Below are 27,936 nucleotides of genomic sequence, written 5' to 3'. Positions count from 1 at the left end.
TCAGTACCGCATCCCCCACGGCGACCCTTTGCGTATTTTTGCTTCGGTATTCCCAAATTCCATTTGGTAAACAACCTCCATAAACCTCAGAGAAGCCGTCTTTCGGCTCATTTTCCAGAATCTCGGTGGAACCACGTGGAAGTGAGTTAATTCGGACAAAAGTCGTGCTTTGCTAGCTTCGCTTAGCATACATCGGCAATTAGAAATTTTCGGGGTTCAATAACTCGGGAACTAACCTGTTATTGGCATTTAAAAACTTTTTTTTTTCTTTTTTGCTCAACCTGCGCCATCTTGGCGCCGAGTAAATTTCTTGACGGCGGACGAGGAGCAAATTCAGACAAAAGCAGTTTTGGACGTCACTGTTTTTCCCGCTTGTCCTGCGCAATCTTTTGGCGGAAAGTGGCGGACTCACCGTGCGGTTCACCACGTGAATCGGATTCCCAAACACAGCCGTATGCACACACATGCACGCTCGGTCGGGCTGGACCGGAAGAAAGACAATCAGCCGGCAGACGCAACCAAAGAGGAAAGCGAGCTGTTGCTAGGCAACAGCGGGCAATGTTTACACGGAGCCGGCGGCCACGCTTGTGGGCGTGAGCGAGGCGCGTGCGGACGCCCAAACGTTTACGAGCCCGACCTGCTCTTGATGTGTGAATGCGGAAGAGATTCCTTTGTAAATATTTTTCCACGCAAAAAAAAAAAAAATAATCTTCAGCTCATTCAGAATATCTGAGACATTTTTTCCAATATCGGCCTCCCCTTTCCACATTTCTGAAGCGACTGAAAACTTTCCCAATTTCCATTTGTTCACCTTGCAAATGATCCTTCCGAACGTTTGACGTATTTAGCCGACAGCTCCGCATTTCACAGCTGATTGAAAGCGTCTCGACTTCGGGCCATCCCGGCCGCGTTTGAGTAACACAACTCATATTTTCCACTGGAAACGCTTACTTCACTAAATCTAAATTTCCATATTTGTCGGTGCCACGGAGGTGCATGTGGTTAGAGTATTGAATTCGCACCAGATGCGGTGACGCGGTTTAGCCAAAGCTTCTGCTGTGAGGACCGGGGTTCGAATCCCAATGTGACGGTCTGAGCGCTCCCCCATGCTGAAAAGTCTCCTTGTGGTTCACGCGCACGCGGCCGCCTCCTTCCCAAAGATAGCTGGGATGGGCGACCCTTGTGAGGATAACAGAATTTATGGTCAATGTGGAAACCTTGTGCCCCCCCCCCCCCCCCCCAAGAGTCGACATCTCCCCGCCAAAATGAGACGTTTTTCAACCATTCCTCAGCTCACTCAGGACATTTGCGCTTTCCATACTCAGGTTGATGTTTTGCTATCTCCGTAGCATTACAACTGTTAGCATCTCTCGCTATGTTAACGGCACAATGTGCCATACCCCCCCCCCCCAGATTCTGCATTTCTTCCATTTCAAATGAATTTTATAGCGTCGGTTCTTCGGCATTCACACGCGATTGCCCCCCCCCCTTTCCTCCGTTTTGTTTGTGGTGCTTGTATTGCTGCATGAGCGCTGGCGGACCTCAACCCTTGTAGCAGCATGCTGAGGTCCCCGCCCCCTTTTTCCGTTTACGCTCGTCGTCGGAGGGCGTCGAACCAGAACACTCGTGATCGTGCCGATGGGAAGTGGCGGCCGGAGCGGCGGGAGGGCGAAAGGGGAGTTTCGCTCCTCCGTGGACTTAACTCGACATGCACTGAATAAACTTTGTAAACAAAATCTTTTGCCCGTGCGGTGGGTCTGATTTCATCGGCGCAGTACATACGGCGGACACCGGGTGATGCTGTTACTCCCCCCCAAAAAAATGAATACAACATGAACGTTGATGAAGTCTTTTTTTAGTTCAATTACATAAAGTGCAAAAGTATAATACACAAAATAATAATAATTTAGTTGCTAAAAGTCATCCAATCAGAAGCCGGGGGGGATGGGGTGGGGCTGGGTCGTTGTTCATGTTCACGTTCATATTTCTCAATGATTTCCAGGCGAGATGAGGGGCAGGGCCTCTGCTTACCTATCCTGCCGTTGTCGTCGCCGCCGCCGCTCGCTCGTGCTCACGACGTCCGCGCGTTCCTTTGGGTGTCATCCTCGTTTCTCCAGCTTGTGCGTTTACGTGCACGTTTTGGATTCCCACTCCTGGAAAGAACCAAGTACAAATACTTTCTTACTGTACTTACAGGCAGTTTACCAGATATCTGTACTTTATTTGGAAATGTCATTTTCCGACCACTTTTTACATTTTGACCCATTACTTGAAAATGGCTCGTTGTACTTTCTAAATATGTTGTCACAATACCAAAATTAGGATCTCCGAGAGATGCGGAGAATGATACTGAAACGATACCATAACCGATGCAATAAGGATACTAAAATTAAAATTATGTTCACTCAACACAGTAGCTAAGTTCATTTTAAACAAACATAAAATGATCCGCTTGCAGTTGCTGACATTTGTAACTTTGACAAAATATACAAATTGCGACAGAAAGATTTTTGTCATAATAAAGGAACACTTGAAAAGCAGTACACCCCCCCCAATTGCAATTATAATAGCTGCAATTATGCACGGATTCTCAGTCTTATTACACTGTTATAAAAATTGTACATCGGAATCTCAGTGAACCAATCAATTTTGGCCTTTTCAACAAATGTCATCATGACATCATATGCCTAGATTGTCACTCAGTAGAGTGGATTAAACTGCAAGTTAATGCTGGGGGGTTTGGGGGGGGGGTACTGCTTCAAAGCTTGTTTAGAATTGAGAAAATGAAGACATTAAAAAAAAATAACATGCACAACCAACCCACCGACACCAACCCACCCACATACACACACACACACACACACACACACAACACACACACACACACACACACACACACACACCACACACACACACCTTGGCCTTCTGCATGACGTTGCCCTTGGAGGAGGCGTAGAGAGAGGGCGGTCGTTTTCGGAGTTCCGAAGCCGAATTGACGGGAACGACGACATCGTTTTTGTTGGAAACTTTTTTTGCCTCGTCGCCGCGCTTCTGCAACACAAACGCACGCGCATTAGCAACGTTAAAGAATCCTGGCTGAAAATGAGCTAATTATCTTTATTAAAAGCAGAAATCCGGTGCTTTGCACGAACAGCGTATCCAATAGGTCATGTAATATGTACCCTATTTTCACAATATGATGCGAAATACTCTCTCATTTAATCGTGTTTTGAGGAGATTTTTGTGGACAATTATGAATTTTCAAGAGCGCTGCCATTTTTGCGAGTCACATGATGTACGTGAGCGAATGTGACGTGTACCGTGCCGTTCCAAATGGTCGAATACATGGGACACTATTATGCCCGGGGCTGATTTCTCGGATTTATCCTCATCTGATGAAGAAATAGCAGCATTGCTTGATCGGGAAGACGGAGGAATACTTTCATACACATTTGAACCTGTGGCTGGAATTAATGTTGAATATTCGGATGGTTCTTCAGACGGGAATGACACGGAGTATGACGAGCGAGCTCCGGCGGTGGGCCGCGAGCCGCCCTTTCAGCCGGCGGAGGCCGTTAGCTAAGCTTCGGTGGCGGCGGAGGCCTGTAGCCTAGCTTCAGCGCCTCCGCTGCCGCCCGCTTCGTTACCCCCGGACGCCGAAGCTAGGCTAAAGACCTCCCCGGACCTGCCGCCGGACCTCGTGGCCCGCCTTCGGTGGCGTGGAGGGCTTTAGCCTAGCTCCGGCGTCCGGGGCTAACGGCCTCCGCTGGAGCTTGCTCGTCAGACTCTGCGTCATTCCGCCCGAAGAACCATCCGAAGATTCAACATTAATTCCAACCAGAGGTTCAAATGTGTACGGAAGTATTCCTCCGTCTTCCCGATCAAGCGATACTGCTATTTCTTCATCAGATGAGGATAAATCCGAGAAATCAGCGCCGGGCATAATGGTGTCCCGTGTAATCGAGCGTTCGCCCACGTACGTCATGTGACTCGCGAAAATGGCAGCGCCCCTGGAAATTCGTAATTGTCGACAAAAATCTTCTCAAAACACGATTAAATGAGAGAGGATTTCACATCATATTGTCAAAATAGGATACATATTACATGACCTACTGTTGATACAAGCACTGGACTTCCCCTTTAAACGCTCCTTATCAAACGTAGCAATGCTCATTTGGCTCTGCGCGCGTGCACTGACAAAAACTGATAATCGTTACTCAGTTGAAGGATGTGTAATTACACACACGCACGCAAGAGATGTATTATCAATTCAAAGGGTGAGACTTTTTGCTGTTTGATAAGTGAAGACCCAACAACGCAATTTGCTACCTTGGTGGTGGGCGACGCATTAGTGGCCGGGGCCACCACGGCGCCCCTGGCCAGCGACTTGCTGAGGTTTTCTTTGACTTGCGTCAGCTTCAGCTCGAGCTCCACCCGCTCCTCCTCCTTCTGCCTGCACAGCGCCTCCAACTGGACCAGACAGCGATCTACACCGGCATCTGGGTACGCACGCACACACGCTGAGTGACGTCCACTCTGGCTCAACTTTGCAGTCGCTCGACTCGCGTCGAGTCACCTGCGCCAGGATTGTCCTTCGACTCCTTCAAGGTTTTCCTTTCGGCCCGCAAGGCGTTGAGGGCCCGTCTCAGGTCGTCCTTCCGCCTCTCCAACGCCGCCTGCTCCGTCAGGTACCGCCTGGCGTCGTCCTCGGCGCGCAGTTTCCCATAGCGACCGTATTGGTTGATGTCTGGAGGGGAAAATGCGGACCGGGTTCACGCTAAAGACCCCTCAGAGTCCCGATGTGGTGATTTGGCACTCCTGCCGACTGATAAAAATTTACTTTAATTGCATAATGTTTGTGAAGAATTACAATCCTAACCATTAATAAATCACAAGCACTTTAAGCCTGCACCAATATATGCAATTATTATGGATTCATTCGCATTTTGCCAACTTTGTTCTGTCTCTTCAAACAGTCGACGGTAATTTCCAGCCTGAGTCGCGACTTTTTTCCCCACACACTTTCAACACTGCTGTTTATGCGCTGATGCGGATAATTTGTGCATTTTTTTAAGGTAAGAGTGAGACCGGTGGAATATATGTGCCGAGGAAGTGACTTTTACCGGTCCGGCCCTGTTAGCGCTGCGGTAGTGAGTTACTGCTGTGTCTCAGTGATTTTAGCATTTAGTTTTAGCATTAGCGCAGCCGCGCTAGCATTAAACTCTCTGTGTACTGCCTTTCTTTGTAAATATCTCGTGTTTCAATGTGGCCACTTGCGGAAAAGGCAAGAATGAGACCGGTGGAATATATGTGCTGAGGAAGTGACTTTTACTGGCCCTGTGAGCGCTGCGGTAACATTAGCACTGTGCTAGCGTGTTGCTGTTGTGTTACTGGCATTTCTCAGTGATATTTACCGGTAGGCTTTCCTTTCACTGACCCTGTTAGCGTTAAACTCTTTGTGTACCGTCTTTCTTTGTAAATATCTCGTGTTTCAATGTGGGCACTTGCGGCTTATACACAGGTGCGGCTTATGTATGCACCAAATGGTATTTCCTTTCCAAAATGTACTGGGTGAGGCTTATAATCAGGTGCGCTCCTTAGGCCGGAAATGACGGTAATCGCATCGGCCATAGCGGCAACTATACTGGCCACCATTTAAAAATCTTTATACAGTAAAGCTCCACTTTTTATGGGCAAATTTGAACATCTGCGGCTAATTGAAGCTCATTATGACTGTGTTGGTCATCATTCCCTCCTCGCCAATGACTGCAACGGGACTTTCCAATAGTTGACGATGTGAAAATCCTCAACTCACTGGAGGCGTGTCTCTTGATGGCAGCCTGCTGCTCTGTCCTATCCGAGTCCCGGCTGGAAAAGGAGGCGCGGCGTCTCACTTGGACGCCGCTGACCACCTCGTCCTCTTCATCCTGTGCGACGCGTGACATCAATAAAAAAAGCTTTAAAATTACCGATAAGAGGTCCCAAGATGGGGACAAAGCACTATCTTTGTCTAAATACAACTAGTCAACTTACTTCAACATAGTTAGTTGGGACCAAGACGGCAAAAGATGGCACTAAAGTAATACTTTTTGGCCACAAAGACAAAAAAAAAAAAAAAAAAAAAAAAAAAACTAAATAAATAAATAAATAAATACATGCAAAGAAGAATTTGCTGATGCTGAATTGCCAAGATGGTGTTCACGGTGTAGAGATTGGGAAGGGCCGCCATTTGAAATCATTCACACATTCCCTATTAAATACCCATCCATCCACTTTCTTCACTGCTTATCCTCACAAGAGTCGCAGGAGTGCTGGAGCCTATCGCACCTATCATTGGGCAGGAGGCGGGGTACACCCTGAACAGGTCGCCAGGCAATCGCAGGGCACATGGAGACAAACAGCCGCACTCTCAATCACACCTAGGGGCAGTTTAGAGGGTCCAATTAAATTTTGCATGTTTTTGGGATGGGGGACGAAACCTGAGTGCCCACCCGGAGGAAACCCACGCAGGCACGGGTGAGAAGATGCAAACTCCACACATGCGGGTCTGGGATTGAACCCGGGACCCGAGAACTGTGAGGCCAACGCTACAAGGTATAAAGTTGCGGGTGTGGGTTCTGTTTGTAATTAGGAGTGTGCCCCTTTAAGAGCGGAGGGGAACGGTGACTGTTAACAACATTCTGATGCATTGCGGAAGTGCAACCTCACCGCCACACTTTCGTAGACCTCATCGTACGTGGCGCCGCCCCCGAGGGAGGAGTTGGCGGCAGCCCACCTGAAGAGAAGGCAGGCAGAAAACGTGACATGAAGGCGGATAGCGGGGAAGTGCGCGGCAGGAAGGAAGGAAGCAGGAGCCCCTCACAGGAAGGAGTGTCTGGCGGCGTGGCGGATGTCCGTCAGCGTGTCCACGTCGATGTAGTCGTAGTGGAGCTCTTCGGGGGACGCGCCGCTGCCCGTCTCAGCCAGCAGGACGCCCAGCCAGCGGCCGAGACTCTCCGAGCCGCTGGCCTGAGGAACGCTACGCTGTCAAGACTGCATTTCTTTTCCAAAATACTCTTCAATAGTTCGAAATTTGAGTTTAAAATTAAAACTCCCGTTTTGTATTCAATGTTTTTATTTTTATTTTATTTAGACATTTTTCCACATTACTTTGCTTGTAAATTCAAATTTTGGGATGTAAGATGATAAAAAAAAAACCCTATTTTTCCAGATATCATTTAAAAATTTAAACAGTTTGACTAACCTGCTTTCCTTAAAATGTAGGTTTAAAACTCAAAGTTGGACTTTTGGTGCATATTTTCCAGAATATTCTGGTTTGAAATTCTAAACCTTTGATATTTGAATCACCTCCAAGGCCGCTAGCTCCACCCCTCCCTGCAGGATGCGGAAGCAGAAGGGACGCTTGGGGCCGAGGCCCCCGGGCATCACCTCGGCCCCCCGCAGGGGGACGGCCATGACGGGGACCCGCCGGTCGCCCGGGTCCCTCTGAAGATTCAGAATTCCTCCTCGCACCGTGCACCAGCGCTCCTTCCAAACTCCTCCCACGCATACGCTCAGATAACCTGGGGGGGTGGGGCGCAAGACGGCAGGCGTGACTGGAAGAAGGAAGTCGCTCACGCCGACCAATCGGCGAGGAGCCTCACCGCAGCCAGGGTTGTCATGGCGACCGGAGGGAGCGGGCTCTCCCGCGACGGAAGGCTTGCGTTTGGAGAAGGTGATGATTTGATTGATGGTCTTTCCCGCCGCGCGGCTCATGGACCCCGTTAGGTCCGACAAGGTGCTGCCGCGCTTTCCCCGGCCTGCAACCCAAATATGCGCCCAAGCGCTTGAATTTTTCCATTTCCTGTTTAATCCGCGAGTAGGCAAACGTGCGGCGGTCCGCCACCGCAGTGCCGTGTGTTGATGACGAGAAACGACGGGGGACTTTTCTCCGCCCCGGGTGAGCGTTCAAAGCGGGAGGGACGCGCGAGGGAAGGACGCAGGAAGCCGACGAGGAGCGGGAAGGTTGCGACGACAAGAAGTAAAAGACATCAAATGGGAAAATGCCGGAGCATTTGAGCAAGGTGAAGAATTCATTCCACGGAGAAACGCTGACGTGCTCGAACGAACGGAGCGCAAATCGGTGATGAACGTGCAAGATTACCAATATTCTGTTGACGTCAACTTTGTGCCTTGTTTATTACGAGTACGCCCGTGGCTGAAGCGCGACTTATTTTGTATGCGGATCGATTGATCTGTTCCAGGAAGAAAATCGATACGGCATGACAACGCGATCGTGGCTAGGGAAGTATGGAAGTAGATGAGTGCCGCCGGGATTTCAGTTTGAAATGTAAAGTGATCATATTTTCAATAGTTGCTACAATTCGCTGTCTGAAATTCACCGTCTGTGCCATTGGGCGGGGTTACTTCAGGTCACCAAACAGCCAGCCAATTGCAGTCACACTTTCTTAGTCACGTGACGTCACACACACTAAGATAACAGATGGTGAATTTCAGACAGCTATTTGTAGTAACTCTTGAAAATATGATTACATTTCAAATTTCAAATCCTGGCGGCACCAAGCTCGTCGAGAATTGTGTTTGCATTCATTCAGTCTTTCTTTACTCCGAAATCAGTTTGGAAGCTTGTGACGTCACGGGGATACAATAGCAGGAAGTGGACAGGAAGGATGTGCTATCTCCTCCTGTCTGACTTCCTGTCGCCCCTTCAGTCCACAAGAGCACAAAACGAGCACATCGGAGCAGAAAGCGCTCGTCGTATGAACTATTACGGCGAATTATGAATTCAGATGACTGAGTTAACGCAATGGGTCACTTATCGGAGTTATACACGGCTCATCTGCGCATGTTGAAAATAAGAGATGATTTTTGATGGGCTGTCAACCTACTGAGTGTGTCACCAGCCTCCCGTCCCGGTCCTGGTCCAGGTCCACCCGTGGACGACTGCGACCCAGCGGCGGGCCCGCTGTCCGAGTCCGACGTCTGCAGCATCTGCGGCGGGGAAGGTTTTCGAATCGCGTCGAAAGTCACTTGAAAGGTTGCAATATTTACGTCGACGACTTACTACCGTCATACTTGAGGCAAAATATTAATTTGGTTTTCTAGTGCATTGATGTCTGTGCGTGTTTAGTGAGGATGATGATGAACCTTGTCAAGTTCCATCTTCCTCTGGACGACAGGAGAAGTCGACGCGTTGAGGGCGTCCATGTTGCCGCAATGGCTGCCGACGTCTTGCGCCACCTGAAAGTTGTGTAAAAAAAACAAACTCAATATGGACAGCATCGAAGAATATCATGTTATTGAAATGCATTTTTTTTTTCATATTTATGAAGGACATCTCTGTGGTTGCGGGTTCAAATCCCAGACCTGACCTGTGGTGAGTTCGCACGTTTCTCCTCGCGCTTTTCCTGGCTTCTCTCCGGACACTCCGGTTTTCTTCCCACATCCCAAAAAACATGCACGCTTGATTAACTGAAGACCCCAAATTACCCGTCGGTGCGAACGCATGCACAAGTGGTCGGTTTCTATGCGCCCCGCGATCGGCTTGCCCACCACTTCGGGGCGCGGGCTGCCTCTCGCCCGAAGACGGCCGGGGTAAGCCTCCGGCACGCCTGCAACCCGTGCGAGGGTTCAAAGCGGTTTGGAAAATGGATGGCTAGATGAAAGTTCTACCCATCCCTCAGCGCGGACCACCAGGCGAGCCCGCACGCCGACATGTACCTTGATCCATCGCTGGGCCTGCTCCCTGCTCTGCACAGCCAGAACCAGAACCTCTCCGGCGGGCATGGAGAAGCGCAGCTCGTGTCTCTTCTTCTTGCGTCCGTCCTTGTTGACGTAGAGGACGCTGCACTGGCTGAGCGGAAGTTCCGTGTGGGGCGTGCGCTCCTTGATGCTCTTGTAACACTGCGCACTCGCACTCGTGAGGAAACGCAACAGGCGAGGACCGCGCACTTCCTGTCTTTCTCACTCACCTGCAGTTTGTTGTCTCGGACGACCACGAGCTGCTTGGCCCACTGCCCGAATCGCTTCTTGCGCGGCAGAAAGGCGCAAATGCGGCAGTCCTGGACCGGGGCGCCGGGACTCCCGTCGGCGTCGGTCCACTTCTGCGGGGGACTCTGCGCTTTGGCCTCTTCGTCCTCTTCCTCGTACGACTCGTAGGAGCTGCTCACTGCATCCGAGTCGTTATCTGAGCGCACGGACGACGGCGGAACTTCTCAAATCGGGGTCTGGGGTGACGACCGGGTCTACCCTGGCACACTCACAGGAGTTTTTGGGAGGCCCGTTGATCCTGGTGGTGGGGTAGTTTTCATCTGCATCTTCGTAGTAGGCGTCTTCCTCAGAGTTCCTGCAAGCTGCTGGGTGGAAAAAAAAAAAAAAAGAAAAAAAAAAAACAAGAGCAGCTCGTTACTCGTCAAAGCTCCTTAAATGCATCTCAACACAGTTCCTTAGAACCAGGATTTCGCAAAATTGCGGCAATGGAATAGTTGTCAAAATGAAGCTCCTCGATTCATGTTAACATAGTTCCTCGGAAACGGGATGTTACAAAATGGCCACCGATTTGCTTGATGACTCTAGACTTTGTACATTAGTGTTTAAGTCCCGATTCCAACATTAGAAGAGCAAAAGTCCTCGTGATGAGTTTTTCAGTGAATACCGGGGGGACAGGTTCAACAAAAAACTCCCTCAGATGTTCGACGTGCATTGTGGGATACGTCAAGGACGCTATACGCTGCTTAGCCTCTACTCACGACACAGTCTGACGGCACTACAAAATGGCTGACTCACAATATACTCGTGTGGATATGAGTGGCGGCCAATGTTTGTGCGTGCCCACCATCCATGTCGGCGGGGCAGTACTGGGGGGCGGAGCCCGGGTCCATCGGGACGGCCTCCTCGTAGTAGTCCTCCGGGAGGGGCGCGGCAGGCAGAGGAGGCGGCGTATCCGCTGGCGAACCCGTGGAAGACTGAGGGCGACGGGCAGGTTGTCAGCGGGCGTACGATTAAAAAAAAAAAAAAAAAAAAAAAAAAAAAAGAGACCAGTCGGGCGACTCACAGACTTGGCGGCCGGCGTCTCCTCTGCTTCCTCCCTCTGCTGGACGGGAGAGGTACTGAGCGCGTGGAGATCGCAATCTGCCGACAGGAGAGATGACATCGTCGCCATTGGCGTTGCGGGGAACGAATTACGTGAATGAGATGACGGAAAGTCAGTCCAACATTGACGCCATGACGTCAGCAAGAGAAAATTGGAAATTAAACTACAAACAATCTCCACAATTAAAATTGTAGTTTCATTTGAAAAAGATCTGAATTTCTATATCACTTCCTCCTTCGAAAGCCACGCTACACTGCAGTATATAATTCATATTGATGTATATGTGTATTTACAATTCCTGGTGTTTTCTCATCAATTTATTGTGTAAAGAACAAGTATGTGGTTAGCTCCCAAATAACGACCGATACGTTTATCCCACTTTTTTTTCGAGGAAAACATCCAAGTCACGTTGAGGATAATCATTTGCACTGTCGCGCGGCTCGTCGCTCAAGGGGCTCACCAAAGTGGTCGAACAGAGACTCCACAAAACTGGTGCCGTTGCCGTAGAAACGGCTGTTCACGTACACGTCTGGGCATCCGCCTGCAGAGAACGGGACAGCGAGCCGCCGTCAGACGTCTCACGACATTCGGAAAGGCTTTTTTGCGTATTCAGATGCAGCGTTCACTCGGCTGCATCACAGTCAACAGATTTGCTATCGTTCAATCACAAACGTAAACGCTCGGTTTTATACCTGACACCTGCATTGTGTCCAGGATGCTCCGCACCGACGCCATCTTGTGGGCGGTGGCAGCGCTGACCCGTTCGTCGTCCAGCATCTTCAGCAGGGCCGCCAGTTCGCTGACCAGTCGCTCCATCGCCTCTGCACAGACGCACATTTTCCCGCACAGCTGAAGAGCAGAGACACCACTAAAATCCGATAGTGGCCATCTTATTTATTATTGCCATCTTTGTTTGCAAAATTATTGTGTTCGTGTGAAAAGACGGCATCCTGCCCGGGCGCGCGTGTGAACCTCGACACGCGTCGCAACGTCCTGCTCGCTTGGCCGGGATGTTTCCTTCCGTGAAGGAAGAGAGGGCAAATTGAATTGATCGTCATCGTTATTAATAAGCACAACATTTGTGATAAAGACCAGGAAGGCCCGTCGTCATCTCTTATCGCCTGGAATTAATGTTAATGATGTGCAAATTTTGCTTTTTGTCACAACAGCTACGTCGACGCGTCACTGTCAAAGGTCGAACACGCAACTTGAGCTCTAAGCAGAGCCTCGATTATTAATTGTTTCTAACCACATATCAAATTAGTCAATTTTGTACCATTTCGAGAGGGACCTTGTTTGAACTTCAAACTGTCAATTTCAGCTTCTCAACAGTAAATAATTCTATTTGATTAGAATCATAAAAAACACGGATTATCTTTGTGTTTCTTACAAAATAAAAGACATGAGCAAGCATCTTTTACTTTACAAAGCATGAACATTAACATTTTTGCAGATTTTCTGACATGGAGAAAACCAGGAACTGAATCATAATCAATTTATTTGTGCATATATATTTTGCAATCAATTTGAAAGAAAAATGTCCTACATTTCTCCCAAAAATGGACGGGAATTTTAAAATGTTTTTTTTTAAACAATTCATTGATTAATTGGAAAATGGACTTGACAGATGAACTGACTATTAAAATAATCCATACATGGGAGCTAAGCGGCAATGATTGAACACAGACGAAGGTCAAATGCGCAAGTTTAAAAACGTAAGAACAACACAAAAACCGAACGAGGATGTTGAAAATGGAAGACAAGCGCAAAAGTTTGAATATGTTTAGTTGAAACGTGGAAGTTGAAAATAGAAGTTGAATGAAAGTTAAATGAAAACGTAAACAGGCGACCAAAGATGCCCAGAACGGACGGAAAGTCGCCTCATGTGCGCGGTCTGGACGTGTGTTCAACTTTGACCAAAAAAAAAAAAAAAACAAATTAACCTAAACAAAAACAACGAGCGCCAATGCGTGTGGCGGACTTTCTTGGTCCCGATGAAAACAACAATCTCCCACACGCAGCGAGAACAATAGCGTATTGTCTCGTGAGATCAGAATTAGACTCAAACGGGGAAAAACACTCAAAGGCGAGCACACCCAAAAGGGGCGTGGCCAGCCACAGCTGTGAGCGGCCATTCATGCGACAGCCGGCAGCTGTTGTTTCCCTTCTGAGTTGTTGACAAGTATTTCCGAGGCTGTTGGGGATCGTCCTCCGCCAATAGATAGCGAGGAGGCCGTTTTGGAGTCCTGTCGGAACGTGGACCGCATTGGGGTTTTCTCTGTGCTATTTTAGTGCCCTGACGCCTTCCAAAATAATCAACAATGATGTTTTGTTTTGTTTTTTTCCCTAGAAAAGCACCACTCTACAATATCATACTTCATAAAACAATATAGCGTTGACGTAATTCAATAAAATTAGGATGACTGCACCAGTTTTTGTCACTTTGCGTCAGTCGGAGCTGGGGGGCACAAAACACGACATGAATGCGCTCAGATCAGCTTGTAGATCCTTGTAGAGGATAAAGAATATCTTATTGTGCTCCTGCCCCATTTGTGTTCAAATATCAGTTATTACAATAAGTTCCTGCATCAATTAGCCATAAAATAAGCCACAAGAATAAACAGTCTCTGCTTCGACAAATAGCACCCAATCGTATTTTTAGCGAAAATAATCACTGACAGGACATGTAGGGAAAAGGTAAGTGACTGACCCTTGACCCTTTGTCAGCAATAATCTTAAGGAAACGCTTTCTGCGGTTGTGGATCGGCATCCTGTTGCAGTCCGGCAAGACTCCCGCAGGGGGATATCGGCCGTGAACGGCTCTCGTGGTCACGCTACAGCAGCTCAGGACTTGGACCGACCGGGCCACTGCAGAACACGTATTTTCTTTTTCTATGTTGTTTGTGTATGCTAGTTTTCATATCACTGTCCTGTGGATATTGTTTTAGCTTCAAATCCTTTGAACTGACAGCTTCAAGATCTCTCAAAGATGAAATTAGTTTTTGGTTTGACGATGACCCTGAAATGGAAAAGTACGCCCACGCCATAATGCTCTCCCTACCGCGCTTCAAAGGTGATGAATAATATTTTTTCAATCCATGGTCCCATTTGATTTTCAGCACCAGACAAATGGTCTGAAAATGTCTTCAATAATCACACGATATAAGAGAATTAGTCAAATAACTCTCGTGATTCGATTACAAAATTCTTTGAAAAAAACTCGGAAACAGAATGTGACTTTATTTTGACAAACATGAATTGATTACTATTCCATAACCACTTTAGTCCATAATGTCCGTCAGAAAATTGGCAAAAATCTCGATTATTGTTTTGTCAAAGTAAAAACTGACAATTGTAAATCTCTTATTTTGAAAAAAAAAAAAAAAAAAAAATTCACTCCGCTTTTGTGGAGGACTACAAAAATATTAATATTTAGATTAGAAACTATTTACAGTTGAGAGACTGAAGTTCTAAGAATTCGTCAATTTGATAATTGATCAGTAAGTCATCAGATTACCGTAATTCCCGCCCTGCAGAGCGCACCGGGTTATAAACCACGGTACACAGAAAGAGTTGAACGCTAGCGCAGCGCTAGCGTTAGTGCAGGAGGCTAGCGTTAAACTCTTCGTGTGTACCGAAGCTTACAACCAGGTGTGCTAACGCTAGCCGCCGCATAAACCGCAGGGTTGAAAACGTGTGAAAAAAGTTGCAGCTTGTAGAACGCAAGTCACTTGACCCTCGTCCTCATTTTCACGTCAATCCCTACAAGAAAAACTGGGCGAAGTTTGAGGCCGCCTTTCATTCTTCGTGGCCGGGAGGGAAAAGAGGATCGACCATCATACTAGCTGGCGCTTGGCCTCGCCCACACTGACGGCATTGTCGAACCCCCCCACCACCACCACAACGCACTCGCGCAGTCATGAGACTGAAACATGCGACTCCAATTGTGGGTCGTCTCGGCGTGTTTGTCATCTTCTTCGCACGCCAACTGACGACATGGTGTGCGGTTCCTGCTTTTCTCTTTCATCTTCCACCAGACGCTGGTTTTCTTCAGGGTCGGGAGGGTCAGAGTTCAACCCTCTGCACCCCCGGCAGGGACAAACGCCGTCTTCACTCTCTCAGCGGGGCGTTATTTTAATTTTTTTTTTTTTTGGGGGGGGGGGGTTTCTATGGCAACAACGGGACAGAGCATGATGCTTTCGGCACTCCTTTAGCGACTCGCCGCCAACTGTGCTGAAAACATCAGGGGGGGGGGGACGGCAAGTGACGGAGCCGAGGAAGTGCAGGAAGGAAGTGGGAGATAAAAAGGAAGGAGGCAAGGGAGCAAGGAAAGGATGGAAGGAAGCAGAGGGGGAGGGGTCAAGTGAGCAGACGAAGGTTGATAATACAGTGGGGCGGCCTGTAATTAAAGATTATTTTATTCACCCATTCATCTCTTGAGTATTTTTCCTCAGTTAATCACTTAAAAAAAAAACTTTTTGAGTTAACCCTTAACTCCATGCAAAAACAGAAAACGCACAAAGAATCTCGTGATAATTCAGTTCATAATTTGGACATCCTTCAAAATGTTGACACTCCCCCCCCCCCTCCCCCCAAAAGTAAAAGCAGTCATTTCGAAATGTCTTGTTTTGAAAAGCCCAAATGTCAAAAAGGGAAAGGGGGACAATTTGTAGTCCAAACAACCGCCCTAGACGATTAATTACGTTTCAAAAACAGTAGATTAACTTGATCATCAAAGTTGTGAATTAATCAATTAATTGTTGCAGCCCTCGAGCGAAGGAAGTGGACAAGAATTAAGGCTTGAAACAGGAAAGGGAGTGAGGGAACTCGTTAATAGGCGCTTCCGGTCACACACTTCCGCCTTACCTGCGTCTACAGAGCGGGGTATGACGTCACTTTCCCCCGTGACGCTTCTGTCCTCAAGCACATTTTTAACTTTTTTCCACGTTGTTTTAAAGAGTTCGCTCTCTTCTACCTTGTTGCCGTCGAGTTCGGGAACTTTTCGGTGAGCGTTTGTGTTTGAACGGAGGCGGCTAGCAGCGAGCTAGTCGCCGAGTTAGTTGAGTCCGAGTGAAAACTCACCGCTGTGGCGGCCGGGGTCCATGTCGTGAAAAATGTCCTGTTCTCCACTTCCGCCGCTTCATTCAAAAGCGTCCCTGGGTGCGTCGGCGTCTCCGGGGAGGGGGACCGCCGCGAGTGAGCCTCAGAGTGGCCGCGGCCGAGCACACTGACCCCCGCCCACCGGATGGACCCGGGGAGGGAGAAAAGGAGGGGAGGCCCCCCCCACCCCCACGTCCCCGGGTCCTAGCGCCACAAAAAAATCATGGCACCGTCACCGAGGGCGTCGACGCTGTTTCTTTAAGAAGTCCAGTTGCAATCCATATTCATCACGACCCAAACGTGTCCAGGACCGCTGATCTAAAAAAAAAAAAAAAAAAAAAAAGACTGGATAGCTCATTGGCCCACCCAAACTGACGTCGCCATCCGCCATCTTGATACTCCCAAAACAAACCAGCCGACCTGCCAGTTTCGTGGCTTTGAGAGAACATTCCACAAGTAAGTTAGAAAGATTTACTTTGACACTGTTAAAGTCTGTTTATCAAGGTTTTTTTGTTCCATTATTTTCTGATGAGCTTAATTCACTTGAACAAAGTTTGGTTTCCGGTTGATGTTGTTGACCGTTCACGCTCTGCCTCGCCTTTATACGCCGACCGTTTTTCGCGAAAAAGCGACGTCAATATTTTCCCAAACTTCACCAGCAGATAAGCGAGAAAACACATTTTCTGTGAAATTTTTGATGAATTTCTTAATACAGAACTCTTCAAATTGAGTTTCATTTTCAAATGCGAGGAAACAAGTTTAAATTTTCTGTCTGAAATAGGACGTCGCAGGGACAACAAATGAACAATCCCACTTATTTCCAAAATTATATATCGAACTGATTGACTTAAAATTAATGTTTTTATGACAAAAAAATGCTTAGTTTTTTCCCGTGTTATGATGATAGTGCTTCACAGCGTATTTTGGGAAAAGTTAACATGTCACGGAAATCGGGCCTGAGGTAATATGCAAGGTTTCTTGCTAGTCACCGTGTTATATGTCTTTCCTTTGCACTTAGCCTTTTTTGGCTTACCAAGTTGAATTAAAAATCCTTCATGTTACCAAAACTGAAAAAAAACGTCAAGATCACACGACTAGTATTAATTCTACATGCCAAATTTTGAGGAAAAACCCCGCCATAATCCAACCCGTAAACTGTTTCCTCCACACGTTTTGGGAGCACCAAGATGGCGGCCAACTGGCTCCAACCAATCGTTACGCCGCTAGATATGTATCCGCTATCCAGTCATTTTTTTTTATTTTTTTTTAAGATCAGTGTCCAGGATGGAATTCGGACGCTGTCACGCTACAATGTCTCCTAAAGCACTGGGTTTCAAAGTTTTGACACCACTGAAAAAAAATAGCCAACTTGGATGAAAAAAAAGCTATGGAACGACTCGCATGATACAATTTTAACTTGTACCATACAAGAAAATAAAAGTTCAATGTTTTCTGTGGAAAAAAATATGATTTTTAAGAAAAAAAATCGTCATGCTATCCTCACACAAAAGCATCGGCATACATCCGTGTCGGCTTTTGTGTAAACACACACTTGACGTGCTGTCAAAGTTTCCTCTTGTATTGTTGACTTTGCAGACAACTTCAGCATCTTCGTAGCTATTGGCAACCGGCAGCATCCTTGCGCACTGAGCCTGTGCGAGCAGCAGAGGGCAGCAGAGAAGGGGGGGACCCAGAGACAGATTGACACGAGAGTGTACTGTAGCAGGACTGTAAAGTGTATTTGAAAGAGATATAGATATGATTCAATGGCATTTGACACGTGAAATTCCCAGGAAATGTTTTTAAAAGTGTATATAGATAGATAGATAGATAGATAGATAGATAGATAGATAGATAGATAGATAGATAGATAGATAGATAGATAGATAGATAGATAGATAGATAGATAGATAGATAGATAGATAGATAGATAGATAGATAGATTTTGTGGAAAAAACTCGCGGCACGGTGTATCAGCTGGTAAAGCGTTGGCCTCACAGTTCTGAGGACCTGGGTTCAATCCCGGACCCGCCTGCGTGGAGTTTGCGTGGGTTTCCTCTGAGTGAGCCCTCCGGTTTCCTGCCACATCCCAAAAAACACGCAACATTAATTGGACACTCTAAATTGCCCCTAGGTGTGACTGCGGCTGTTTGTCTCCATGTGCCCCGCGATTGGCCGGCGACCAGTTCAGGGTGTACCCCAGATCCTGCCCGTCGAGAGCTGGGATAGGCTCCGGCACTCCCCGTGACCCTTGTGAGGATGAGGATTATTAGCAGCACATTCCAGTTTCATCACAGCTTTAGGGTTGTCACACCCTAACCTTTGTCCTAACTCTAAAAAACAAATTTTTGGAGCGCCACCATTGGCGATTGGGGCTGGTCACTAAGCGACCATTATCGGGGGGCACTGTAAACATGGCGGGAGGGTTGCCCCAAATCAAATTATTTTCGAGGCCGTCTAAGACTTTCGGCCAGCGACATTTGTGGACACACGTTGGCGCACGCAGCCGCATTCCTGCGACGACAACGCCCACGCGATGCCTTCAGGTGCACTCGTCGACATCAACCCCGTACACACCGCGCACGCCGGTTTTTGCCCGTCGTCTCCGGGAAGACATTCCGGCTTCTGCAGAAGCGGCGGCAAACTGGTCAAGGTCAACTTTGAAAAGATCTCGCATAAACTTTCATATTCCCAGAATCTGGAATCCGGGAGCGGGCACTTCCCCAAGCCGCGCCTGAACACAGCGCCAGTCGGGGGGCGTTTCTCGCCACGGTCGTCGGCAGCGACGCCCGAGACTCGTCTTTCCTCCGCCGTCATGGACAGAGGTTTATCGGAAGAAGCGGTGGCCGACGCCTGCAAGGACGGCGACCCCGCCACCAAGGTCACGCGTCGGCCGACGCCATTTCTCACTTCTTCGACGGGTCCAATTGTTTTTTTCTGACGAGGCCTTCTCGCTCGTGTTTGTTGCTAATGCGACGTGACAAAAACGCAAAGAGAAAAACTTATTGATAAAAATGTAATCGGATATCGAGCGGTGACTCCCGAGTACGACGACGTGCCGTGAGAGGTCGTCAGATGTTTCGGCAGCACATGATTTCACTTCGTTGGTTGCGAAAATATGACCAAATATTTGGTAATATATACCGCATGACTGCATTATTTTATACTGTTCATAATTTTGGTATATAATATCATAAGTTACATTCTTAAAATGTGGTATGAGTCGTGTTTTTTTGTTAAATTCAAAATAAATCGATGAACCGGATAAATGACTCCAAACTGAATTAAGACATTCGAATGAACATATTTCGGGACGGGAGGTAAAATGAACGCGAGGAATTTTGTGGCGTTTTTTGGAGATTGCGCGTATGCAAATGAGCAGTGATGTCACGACGGTGTCTTTGCTGCCTTCAGGACTACATGATGCAGCAGACCATGCTGAGGGTCAAAGATCCCGCTCGCTCCCTGGACTTCTACACGCGAATCCTCGGAATGACGTCGGTCCCGCACGCCTGCCGATGCCGTCGCGCAACTCGCGTGTGCACAACAATGCAGTGTGTGTGTGTGTGTGTGTGTGCGCGTCAGGCTGCTCCAGAAAATCGACTTCCCGTCGGTCCGCTTCAGCCTTTACTTCCTGGGCTTCGAGAACAAGGCCGACATTCCGGCCGACATCCGGGAGAGGACGGCCTGGACCTTTTCGCGTCGGGCCACCTTGGAGCTCACTCAGTGCGTACGGAATGCGCATTGGACATTTAGCTTTTGTCCATCCGTCCATTTCCTTTGCTGCTTAGCCTCACGAGAGTCGCGGGGGAGTGCCGGAGCCGATCCCGCAGGAGGCGGGGCACGCCCTGAACTGGTCGCCGGCCAATCGCAGGGCACATTGGGACAAATATCACAATCGCATCTAGGGGCAATTTAGTGTGTCCAATCAATGCTGCATGTTTTTGGGATGCGGGAGGAAAGCGGTGGGCCCACCCGGAGGAAACCCACGAAGGCACGGGGAGAACACGCAAACTCCACACAGACGGGTCCGGGATCGAACCCGGGACCTCATAACTGTGAGGCCAACGCTTTCCAGCTGAGTCACCGTGCCGCCCCCATTTTCTTTTCATCTCAAGATAATCTACCAGTTGATCAATCGATCGATCATCCACCTATCCATTTTCTGAGCTGCTTATCCTCATGAGGGTCACAGGAATGCTGGAGCCAATTCTAGCTGTCATCGGGCACGGGGTGGCGTACACCATGAACTGGTTGCCAGCCAATCGCAGGGCGCATCGAGACAAAGACCCGCACTCGCAATCACACCTCGGGGCAATTCAGTGTGTCCAATGAATGTTGCATGTTTTTGGGATGCAGGAGGAACGCAGAGCCCCCGGAGGAAACCCACGGAGGCACGAGGAGAACATGCAAAATCCGTAAATTTTATATATATATATATATTTGATTTAGGGGGAGCGACACGGTGATGCAGCTGAAGAGCGTTGACATTACAGTTCTTAGGACCTGGGTTCAAATCCCGACCCGCCTGTGTTGAGTTTGCACGCGTGCCTGAGTCACTTTTCTACGGCTGGGCGCTCCGGTTTCCTTCCACATCCCCAAAACATGCAACATTCATTGGACACACTAAATTGCCCCAAGGTGTGATTGTGAGTGCGGCTGCTCGTCTCCATGTGCCCTGCGACTGGCCCGCGACCAGTTCAGGGTGTACCCTTCCTACTGCCCGACGATAGCTGGGAGAGGCGCCGGCACTCCCGCGACCCTTGTGAGGATAAGCAGCTCAGAAAAAGGGATGGATCTACTGTATGATTCATTTGCGCACGTTTTCCAGTAACTGGGGGTCCGAGTCGGACGCAAGTTTATCTTACCACAACGGAAACAGCGACCCCATTGGCTTTGGTGAGAATTGCAGCTGCCCCTTCACATCATGAACTATATTCATATAAATTCATGGGGTTTTTTTTGATTGAAGGTCACATTGGCATTGCTGTCCCCGACGTGGGCATCGCTTGCCATTTGTTTCAATCTCTGGGCGTCACCTTCATCAAGAAACCACACTCCGGTAAACACCCGCATTAAATACATCGACAAGACTTTATTGATCATTATTTTTGTACATTATACATTATTTTTGTCCTCAAAAATGACTTTGTAGTGATCGGGAATGATGAACGGTCGAGAGCACTCGTCCCAGATCTACTAAATATCAATTTGTATCCACGAATCATCCCCGATGACTACAACGGAATTGTTAAAAAAAAAAATAATAATCAGGGTGAGCTTTTGTTGCCGTGCCAACTGTTCGTTGTGGCCCCGGCAGGCAAGAGGAAGGGCCTGGCCTTCATTCGGGATCCCGACGGCTACTGGATCGAGATATTCACGCCCAACAAGATGGCGGCCTTGATGGCGCCTTGAGCGGGCGACGGACTGACTTTGGAATTCCGGCAAAGCGATTTTCATTCTGTTTCTCTTTTTGTTAATATGGTAAGAAGATGGCAGATTTTCAGCAACGCCAACAATGTCTCCTTTGGATTTCTTGACCAATAAGATGCGCGATGACATCGTTGTGTCATTGCGACGGCGTGAACATTCACATGTGATGTCATCATACACGGACGGTCACGTCTAATGTCACATCATGTGATGTATTTTTATCATTGTGGTATGATAGCATCAATTATGTTGATATTACACGGAGTGATGTCATCTTACTGGTGTTGTCATCGTGTCATAACGTCATGGTGATGTCATCGCCATAATGCCGATGTCGTCATCACGTCATCCAGGCACCAACACGCCGCTAACCCGAAACAAAACGATGATGGCCGAGTTTTGCCGAGCTCGGAGATCAGCTGACCCAAAGCGTCCGTCGACGTCAGCCGTCCTTCCCGGGCCGACGACTTCCTGAAACGGTTTTTTTGTCTTGATCGAAGAGTCCCAAAAACAGAAGACACCCGTTGTTGTGGACGACTCGCCGACCGAGCAGGATGCCGTCGTTGCTTTTCTGCGGCCCCAAGATGGCCGCGTGCGGCATCGTCATCAGCATCTGGGGCGTCATCATGTTGGTAAGAAGCACACTGCACGGGTGAGACGAGTTCCTGGACCAGCCCGGGAGCCCAAGTTGCATCGTTATTTATTCATCTCTTGCGGAATTCGGAGGAGCGACGGGACGATGGTCGTTCGCCTCGTTGTGGTCGAGGAAAAAAAAAAACATTTCAGCGATAGAAACGCGCGCCGACGTTGGGCTCCAGTGTGTAGACGGAGCCGCACCAAACAAACGCGAAAATGAGTTACAATAAGAGTCGCGGCTAACGTTTGCCGATGATCAAACTTATGCGTAAAGGTCAAATAGCCTTAGAGGGGAAAAATGGAGTCCGTTAATCACGTCTTTTTATTTTTTTAGTTTTTTGGTGGCCGGTGTCTTCACGTGACTTTCAGAATTCACGTGACTTTCAGAACAGGAAGTTCCCAAATATAGAAACGCAATCAGACTTACAATATTGCATTTTTCTTCATGTTTTTTTTTTTTTTTTTGCATGTGTGGAGGAGCAATTATTTGATTCAAACGAATTCATCATTTTGAACCGTAGACGATAATATAATTTAGGCATTTTAAAAATTACGAGGCAAACTTTTTTTTTTTTTAACTCAATGTAAATGGAACATTTTTGGGTGAAAGAAAAATGTCGTTTACAATTAAAGTGTGAATTTGGTTAAAAATGGGGAGTTTTGTCTACTCTTACGTGAACGGAAACAATTTATTGAGATTGTAACAATCAAGCATTTTGTTAACAATAATGCAGATGACAAATGTGTTTACCGTTGTGGCGAATGGGCCCTTTTGTTTACAATTTATTGCGAATAGGAGTATTAACGTCAATAGACAATAACCTTCTGCCAATGATGAATTTTGGGATTTTTTTTTTACAATTATGTAGCAAACGGAACATTGTTTGTATGACTCCGCTCTTTGTCGTCGCAGGCGATGCTGGGGATCTTCTTTAGCGCCAAGTCGGCCGTGCTCATCGAGGACGTCCCGTTTACAGAGGACGACATCCGCAACGAGTCAGTTATTGGACTTGATAATATATATACACACACAGGCATAGTATATACTGTATATATTTCACATTACACTAGTACTGAAGTAGATTTGATACATTTATTCCCAAGCAAGGGAGCGTATCAAAAAAGTTAAAGTACTGTTACCACTCTCAGTACTTTTTTATGAAACATATTGTATTAAAAGAGGGAACAATTTTTTTTAGTTCCATGCATTCAGCTTACCTGTTTGGTCTTCACTTATTTGAATATACTGTAACCTCCTACTTCCTGTCTTTAGTGACTTAATTGAGCACATTCACAATAATGAAAAGAAATTCATTGATTGATTAATAGTAACAGATGTAGGAGGAGGTTGGTATGTGGAACAAGTCTGGAATTTTTGAATGCGTCAGGTGCAAGAAGGCCGTTTCCTGTTTTGACAGGAAGTGGACTCACACGCTCGGTGTTGTTTTTCCCCGCAGTAAACACCCTCCCCAGAACATCTACGGTCTGTACAGCCAAGTGGGCATCAACTGCTTCATCGCGGCCGGCGTCTACGTGGCGGTGGGCGCCGTGTCGCTGTGCCAGGTTCGACTCAACAAGCGGCAGGAGTACATGGTGACATAAGAAGAATTCCAACCCCCCCCCCCCCCCCCCCCATCCTCTCGCGGTGATCCCTGTAATTTATTTGTGGTTTCAATGTTCTCTGTTCCTGGATTTATTCCCCAAATGCTGTTGGCACCTTGTCGATGTGTTTTCTGCATGTAGAAATGTGTGACAGGAAGTGCCGATGTCAAAATAAAAGCCGTGACGTGGTTTTGTGTGGGAATGAAGACGACCCAACAATCATTTGGAACCGTATTCTTTTGGAAAATAACCGCGGCTAGACGGAATATTGACAATGTGGGGCAAACGTGGCATATTTCACTTAGGGGTGTGTACGCTTTTGTTGCCGGAAGTTAAGTCACTAATGGCTGTATGTTGACTTAGTTCGAGGACAGTAAAGGGATGGCATTATCCAAGTTGCGTTGCCGATCGAGAACAGACAAAATTAAACTCCCGAGTGTAAAAGACCATCAAAATTGCAGAAAGAAGGAACTGCATGCAACTCGAACTAAGACAAGAGCAGGCAGGATCTTATCGGACCCGAGTCCACATCCTGACTAGCAGCTCTTCCGGCTCCTTCCCTGGAGTTAGTCATTACCGAAAAATGCGAAGTAAAACTAGCACCCATTCCAACAGCGTCATCCCTTTTGCAGTTCATTTCTTAGCTAACTTATGATTCAACTGCCACATGCCGCTAGTTTTTTTTTTTTTTTTTTTTTGCCTCGGGTTTGTTGTCAGGTTCTGCCAGGACAATTAGCATGATTTGCATTTGCGCAATAGACAATGTTCCAGATTATGGCACAACTCACTCCTTGAAGTCTTAACACCCTTTGCAAAATGGTCATTGCACTGGAATATTGCTCTATTCACTCTAACTGCCCGAAATGCTAGACGACTGCATCCTTTGCACAAATCCTGACATCCCGCTGCGGAACTCAACATGTCAGAGGGCGACTTTACCAGAGACAAATTCCTTGTGTTCTTACATACTTGGCCAATAAGGATGATTTATGTTTTATGTGTGAATTCTACAATTTCTACTGCATCTATAAAAAACATAAAATATTATTGTTATCGAAGCGCTGCAGTCGACGGAAAGCGCTTCAGTGAGTCTTGTTCCAATTTGCGATCTCGTCTTCACTCGGTAAATCTCGACGGTGATCGGCACGGGGAAACAAGGCGACCAATGAGAAGCGTCGAATCAGGACGCCCCGCCTTTCCGGTTAAACCAACCAATGTCGTTCACAGTCTGACATTTCCTGCACTCCTGCTTCGTATTGTTTCCCATTTCTTTCTGCTAATTTCACTTTTTTTCGCGTCGCTAAATAAACTTCTGGAACTGTTCCCTTTCTTTTGGCTCTTGTTGTTTTAGGAATGTGACCCGCCTGCGAACGGAAAGCCGCTAGCAAGTGGCAGCAAGCCAACGCCAGCCCGGCTAACGTCAGCTAGCGGCTAGCTGTGCTAGCGCTTCTCATTGTTTTTGCAACGACGGAGAAAAGCTGCTGAATTTTATCGTTATGACGTCTGCTTCAGCTAAGGTAAATTATCCATGATACAATGTCGACCGTCGGTGGGTTGCCCCAATAAAAAAAATGCCTTTAGTTATCAAGACGTTTTAAAATTTTTGTTTTACGTCACTTGAAGGAAATGACGATTTTTGCCACGATTGAGAAAAGTTGCATCAAATCCTTGGAAGTGCTTCGATTAAATGTTAACACTGGAGGAAATTCATAGGAGGGGGATGTAGGAGAGAATTTTAAGATTCAAGATTACGACTTCCATTCATAGTCATAATCGCAAATGAATGGATAGGTTTCTAATGACGTCACCACCACGTTTTGACCAATCGGATCAAGTAACGATAGAAGGAAAAAAAAACATCGCGCTTCACCAATCACCTGTGTTCTCTGACCTCTGTGACACACAAGATGGCGTAATTGAAACCTATCAAAAAAAGTGACATCATGAACAAGAGTTGCCTTCATATTATAACCGGGAACAAAAAGTTGCTTTTTTTTTTTTTCCCAATGTGAACGGCGGTATTGTGCCGGATGTTGAGCAAAATGTCTGTGCGCGCAGGTGGGCGAGATCTTCTCGGCGGCCGGCGCAGCTTTCAGCAAACTGGGCGAGCTGACCATGCAGCTGCACCCGGTGTCCGACAGCAGCCCCGCAGGGTGAGCCGCCTGCCGATTCACCAACCCCCCCCCACCATCCGCCCCGGTAACGTCTCGTGCGGCTAACCGTGGCGCCGGCGGCGGTGTTCAGGGCCAAGTGGACGGAGACGGAGATCGAGATGCTGCGCTCGGCCGTGCGGCGCTTCGGCGACGACCTCAACAGCATCAGCAGCGTGATTAAAGATCGCACCGTGTACGTACGCCGGGTGACCATCTTCAAAGTTTGTCAATACGCTGAAGTTATCGGGAGTGTGGTAGAAAAACAAAACAGTTTTAGTACTTTCACCGAAGCGTTTCACACCATCAATATGAGGACGAGATATGCCAGCGCTCTATAGCTGCCCATCTCCAATTCCAGGCTATCCATCCAATTTTTCCCCCCTCCCGCTTATCCTCACGAGGGTCTTGTCCAATTAATGTTGCATGTTTTGGGGATGTGGGAGGAAACTGGGGTGCCTGGGAAAAAAACCCACGCAGGCACAGGGAGAACACGCAAACTCTACAAAGGTGGGGCCGGAATCAAACCCGGGTCCTCAGAACTGTGAGGCAAACGCTTTACCACCTGATCCGCCGTCCAATGACAGGCTATATATTTCAAACCCTCCCTGAGGGACACCCTCGAAAGTCGTTCAAGAAAACGGATATTTCGACACAAGGGGTGCAGCGACAAACAGACAATATGCTCGGCCATATTCTTTATCCTCTGCAAAGAATGTCTCATTGCGGTACTGCAAAAAAATTGTGATTGTCTTCTGTAATTTAATTTCAAATGACAAACTCAACAGCGCTCAGATCAAGAGCACAGTGAAGAGGAAGTTGTACGAGGACAGCCGCCTGCCGCTCTCCGTCGACTCGCCCAAGAAGAGCGCCAAGAAAGCCGCGGCCCCCGCCTCGCCCGCAGCCGTCCCCGCCACGCAGGTTGGCGCGACGACGGGCATGCAGAGCGGCCCCTCTCTGGCGCCGCCCATCAAAAAGCAGAAGACCGCAGGTGGGGGCACAAAACAACGTAAAACAAAGTGTTGCACTCGGCACGGTCGCAGATGAGCAAATTCCGCCGGTCTGTTTGCGCTCGCAGACGTGACTCTGAGCGCGCTCAACGACTCCGACGTCAACAGCGACCTGGTGGACATGGACGGACTCGGCAAGAAGCTCAACTTCGACCAGGGTGAGCGCTTTTCATTCACGTACTGCCTATAAATATAATAATCTCTGACCATCTTGGGCAAAATTTAATACGGCAGCGTTGGAAGGCTTAATTCTTCATTCAAAATGTGATGGTTTTATTCCTAAAATGTTCTAGTCAATTATCGGAAACCCCTGTTGAAATAGTCTGTGAACATGTGCTGCACCACCGTTTGTGTTCAAATACCCTAGCGGTTAGCACGCGAGCGACGTTTTGGCCGGCCGTGGCCGCACGCAGCTCGAAGCGTCTTTGTTTGCACTCCGCGGCGCCGCTCCAGCGACCGAATCCGTCAGCGTCTGTTCCGTTTCTCCTCCAGAGAATCTCAACCTGGACTCGAGCCTCATCATCAACCCCGGAGACCTGCCGCTGCTGTCCCGCTGACCGGCGCTGCGCCGCCTGCAGGTTTTTTTTTTTTTTTAAGCGGACCACCAGCTCGGAACAATCGCAAGATATTAAATGTTCGCGTGAGTGTTTCCTGTTTGTCAAATGTTTGGTGACAGCAATAATTTCTGCAAACACGGAGTGAGATTCCTTTGTGAAGCATCCCGGCTGATGGACAAAATCATCCTGATTTTCCATTGTAGACTTTTGTTTTATTTTCATAAGGTTGCATAAAAATAGTTCAGTTCTCACATAGACAATTTTTGTTCCTTTTTCTTCTCCGTCTTGTGCTTTGACTTCATCCAGTCCCCGCTTTCTTCACGCAAACCCGTCGTCCTCCGCCGCGACGGAAATGC

The 27,936-nt window shown here is 47.8% G+C and overlaps 4 protein-coding genes across 9 annotated transcripts; 3 read left to right on the top strand and 1 right to left on the bottom strand.

The window, feature by feature from the left end:
• Positions 1-1,839: 1,839 nt before the first annotated feature.
• Positions 1,840-16,334, bottom strand: LOC133492047 (actin filament-associated protein 1-like 1). 2 transcript variants are annotated; one of them, XM_061803949.1, is made up of 19 exons: positions 16,175-16,334; positions 11,785-11,913; positions 11,553-11,633; positions 11,054-11,130; positions 10,835-10,964; positions 10,263-10,355; positions 9,972-10,186; positions 9,721-9,903; positions 9,148-9,240; positions 8,889-8,991; positions 7,644-7,799; positions 7,348-7,562; positions 6,863-7,008; positions 6,709-6,775; positions 5,816-5,927; positions 4,577-4,747; positions 4,330-4,499; positions 2,917-3,051; positions 1,840-2,153 (listed from the first exon to the last, which is right to left on the bottom strand). In XM_061803949.1, exons 1-19 carry the CDS (start codon positions 16,194-16,196, stop codon positions 2,127-2,129), a joined length of 2,325 nt encoding a protein of 774 aa, XP_061659933.1. In that variant the 5' UTR covers positions 16,197-16,334; the 3' UTR covers positions 1,840-2,126. The 2 variants fall into 2 exon arrangements, with proteins under 2 accessions (XP_061659933.1, XP_061659934.1); XM_061803950.1 differs by having other exon boundaries at positions 10,263-10,352.
• LOC133492050 (lactoylglutathione lyase-like) lies at positions 14,572-21,718 on the top strand. Of its 5 annotated transcripts, XM_061803960.1 has the most exons (8): positions 16,525-16,648; positions 17,789-18,738; positions 18,888-19,073; positions 19,607-19,689; positions 19,778-19,918; positions 21,024-21,091; positions 21,165-21,254; positions 21,513-21,718. In XM_061803960.1, the coding sequence occupies exons 2-8, from the start codon at positions 18,607-18,609 to the stop codon at positions 21,605-21,607; spliced, it is 795 nt and encodes a 264-aa protein (XP_061659944.1). In that variant the 5' UTR covers positions 16,525-16,648; positions 17,789-18,606; the 3' UTR covers positions 21,608-21,718. The 5 variants fall into 5 exon arrangements, with proteins under 5 accessions (XP_061659943.1, XP_061659946.1, XP_061659944.1 ...); XM_061803959.1 differs by lacking the exon at positions 16,525-16,648 and adding an exon at positions 14,572-16,097 and having other exon boundaries at positions 17,789-19,073; positions 21,513-21,648; XM_061803962.1 differs by lacking the exons at positions 16,525-16,648; positions 17,789-18,738 and adding an exon at positions 14,576-16,097.
• Positions 21,719-21,917: 199 nt separating this feature from the next.
• Positions 21,918-24,069, top strand: rnasekb (ribonuclease, RNase K b). Its single transcript, XM_061803969.1, has 3 exons — positions 21,918-22,257; positions 23,175-23,257; positions 23,719-24,069. Exons 1-3 carry the CDS (start codon positions 22,180-22,182, stop codon positions 23,861-23,863), a joined length of 306 nt encoding a protein of 101 aa, XP_061659953.1. The 5' UTR covers positions 21,918-22,179; the 3' UTR covers positions 23,864-24,069.
• Positions 24,070-24,213: 144 nt separating this feature from the next.
• c18h17orf49 (chromosome 18 C17orf49 homolog) lies at positions 24,214-27,840 on the top strand. Its single transcript, XM_061803967.1, has 6 exons — positions 24,214-25,380; positions 25,922-26,016; positions 26,108-26,209; positions 26,802-27,004; positions 27,092-27,181; positions 27,516-27,840. Exons 1-6 carry the CDS (start codon positions 25,360-25,362, stop codon positions 27,578-27,580), a joined length of 576 nt encoding a protein of 191 aa, XP_061659951.1. The 5' UTR covers positions 24,214-25,359; the 3' UTR covers positions 27,581-27,840.
• The last annotated feature ends 96 nt before the right edge of the window (positions 27,841-27,936 follow it).

Source organism: Syngnathoides biaculeatus, chromosome 18 (genome assembly GCF_019802595.1).
Source record: "Syngnathoides biaculeatus isolate LvHL_M chromosome 18, ASM1980259v1, whole genome shotgun sequence".
Classification (NCBI taxonomy): Eukaryota; Metazoa; Chordata; class Actinopteri; order Syngnathiformes; family Syngnathidae; genus Syngnathoides; species Syngnathoides biaculeatus.
Note: the sequence above shows the minus strand (reverse complement) of the source record. Positions and strands in the feature narration are given on the sequence as shown.

What these genes read in the sequence shown, in the direction of transcription:
- LOC133492047 (XM_061803949.1), bottom strand. Translation starts at nt 16,196, where the DNA reads ATGGACCCCGGCCGCCACAGCG. An exon ending in CGGGCCTCCCAAAAACTCCT is followed by an intron (nt 10,187 to 10,262) that starts GTGAGTGTGCCA and finishes CCGTGCGCTCAG; the next exon opens with ATAACGACTCGGATGCAGTG. An exon ending in GGAAGATGGAACTTGACAAG is followed by an intron (nt 8,992 to 9,147) that starts GTTCATCATCAT and finishes TCCCCGCCGCAG; the next exon opens with ATGCTGCAGACGTCGGACTC.
- LOC133492050 (XM_061803959.1), top strand. Translation starts at nt 18,729, where the DNA reads ATGCCTTCAGGTGCACTCGTCGACATCAACCCCGTACACACCGCGCAC. An exon ending in ACGCGAATCCTCGGAATGAC is followed by an intron (nt 19,690 to 19,777) that starts GTCGGTCCCGCA and finishes TGTGCGCGTCAG; the next exon opens with GCTGCTCCAGAAAATCGACT. An exon ending in CAGCGACCCCATTGGCTTTG is followed by an intron (nt 21,092 to 21,164) that starts GTGAGAATTGCA and finishes TTTTGATTGAAG; the next exon opens with GTCACATTGGCATTGCTGTC.
- rnasekb (XM_061803969.1), top strand. Translation starts at nt 22,180, where the DNA reads ATGCCGTCGTTGCTTTTCTGCGGCCCCAAGATGGCCGCGTGCGGCATC. An exon ending in TCTGGGGCGTCATCATGTTG is followed by an intron (nt 22,258 to 23,174) that starts GTAAGAAGCACA and finishes TTGTCGTCGCAG; the next exon opens with GCGATGCTGGGGATCTTCTT. An exon ending in GAGGACGACATCCGCAACGA is followed by an intron (nt 23,258 to 23,718) that starts GTCAGTTATTGG and finishes TTTTCCCCGCAG; the next exon opens with TAAACACCCTCCCCAGAACA.
- c18h17orf49 (XM_061803967.1), top strand. Translation starts at nt 25,360, where the DNA reads ATGACGTCTGCTTCAGCTAAG. An exon ending in TGACGTCTGCTTCAGCTAAG is followed by an intron (nt 25,381 to 25,921) that starts GTAAATTATCCA and finishes CTGTGCGCGCAG; the next exon opens with GTGGGCGAGATCTTCTCGGC. An exon ending in CAAAAAGCAGAAGACCGCAG is followed by an intron (nt 27,005 to 27,091) that starts GTGGGGGCACAA and finishes TTGCGCTCGCAG; the next exon opens with ACGTGACTCTGAGCGCGCTC.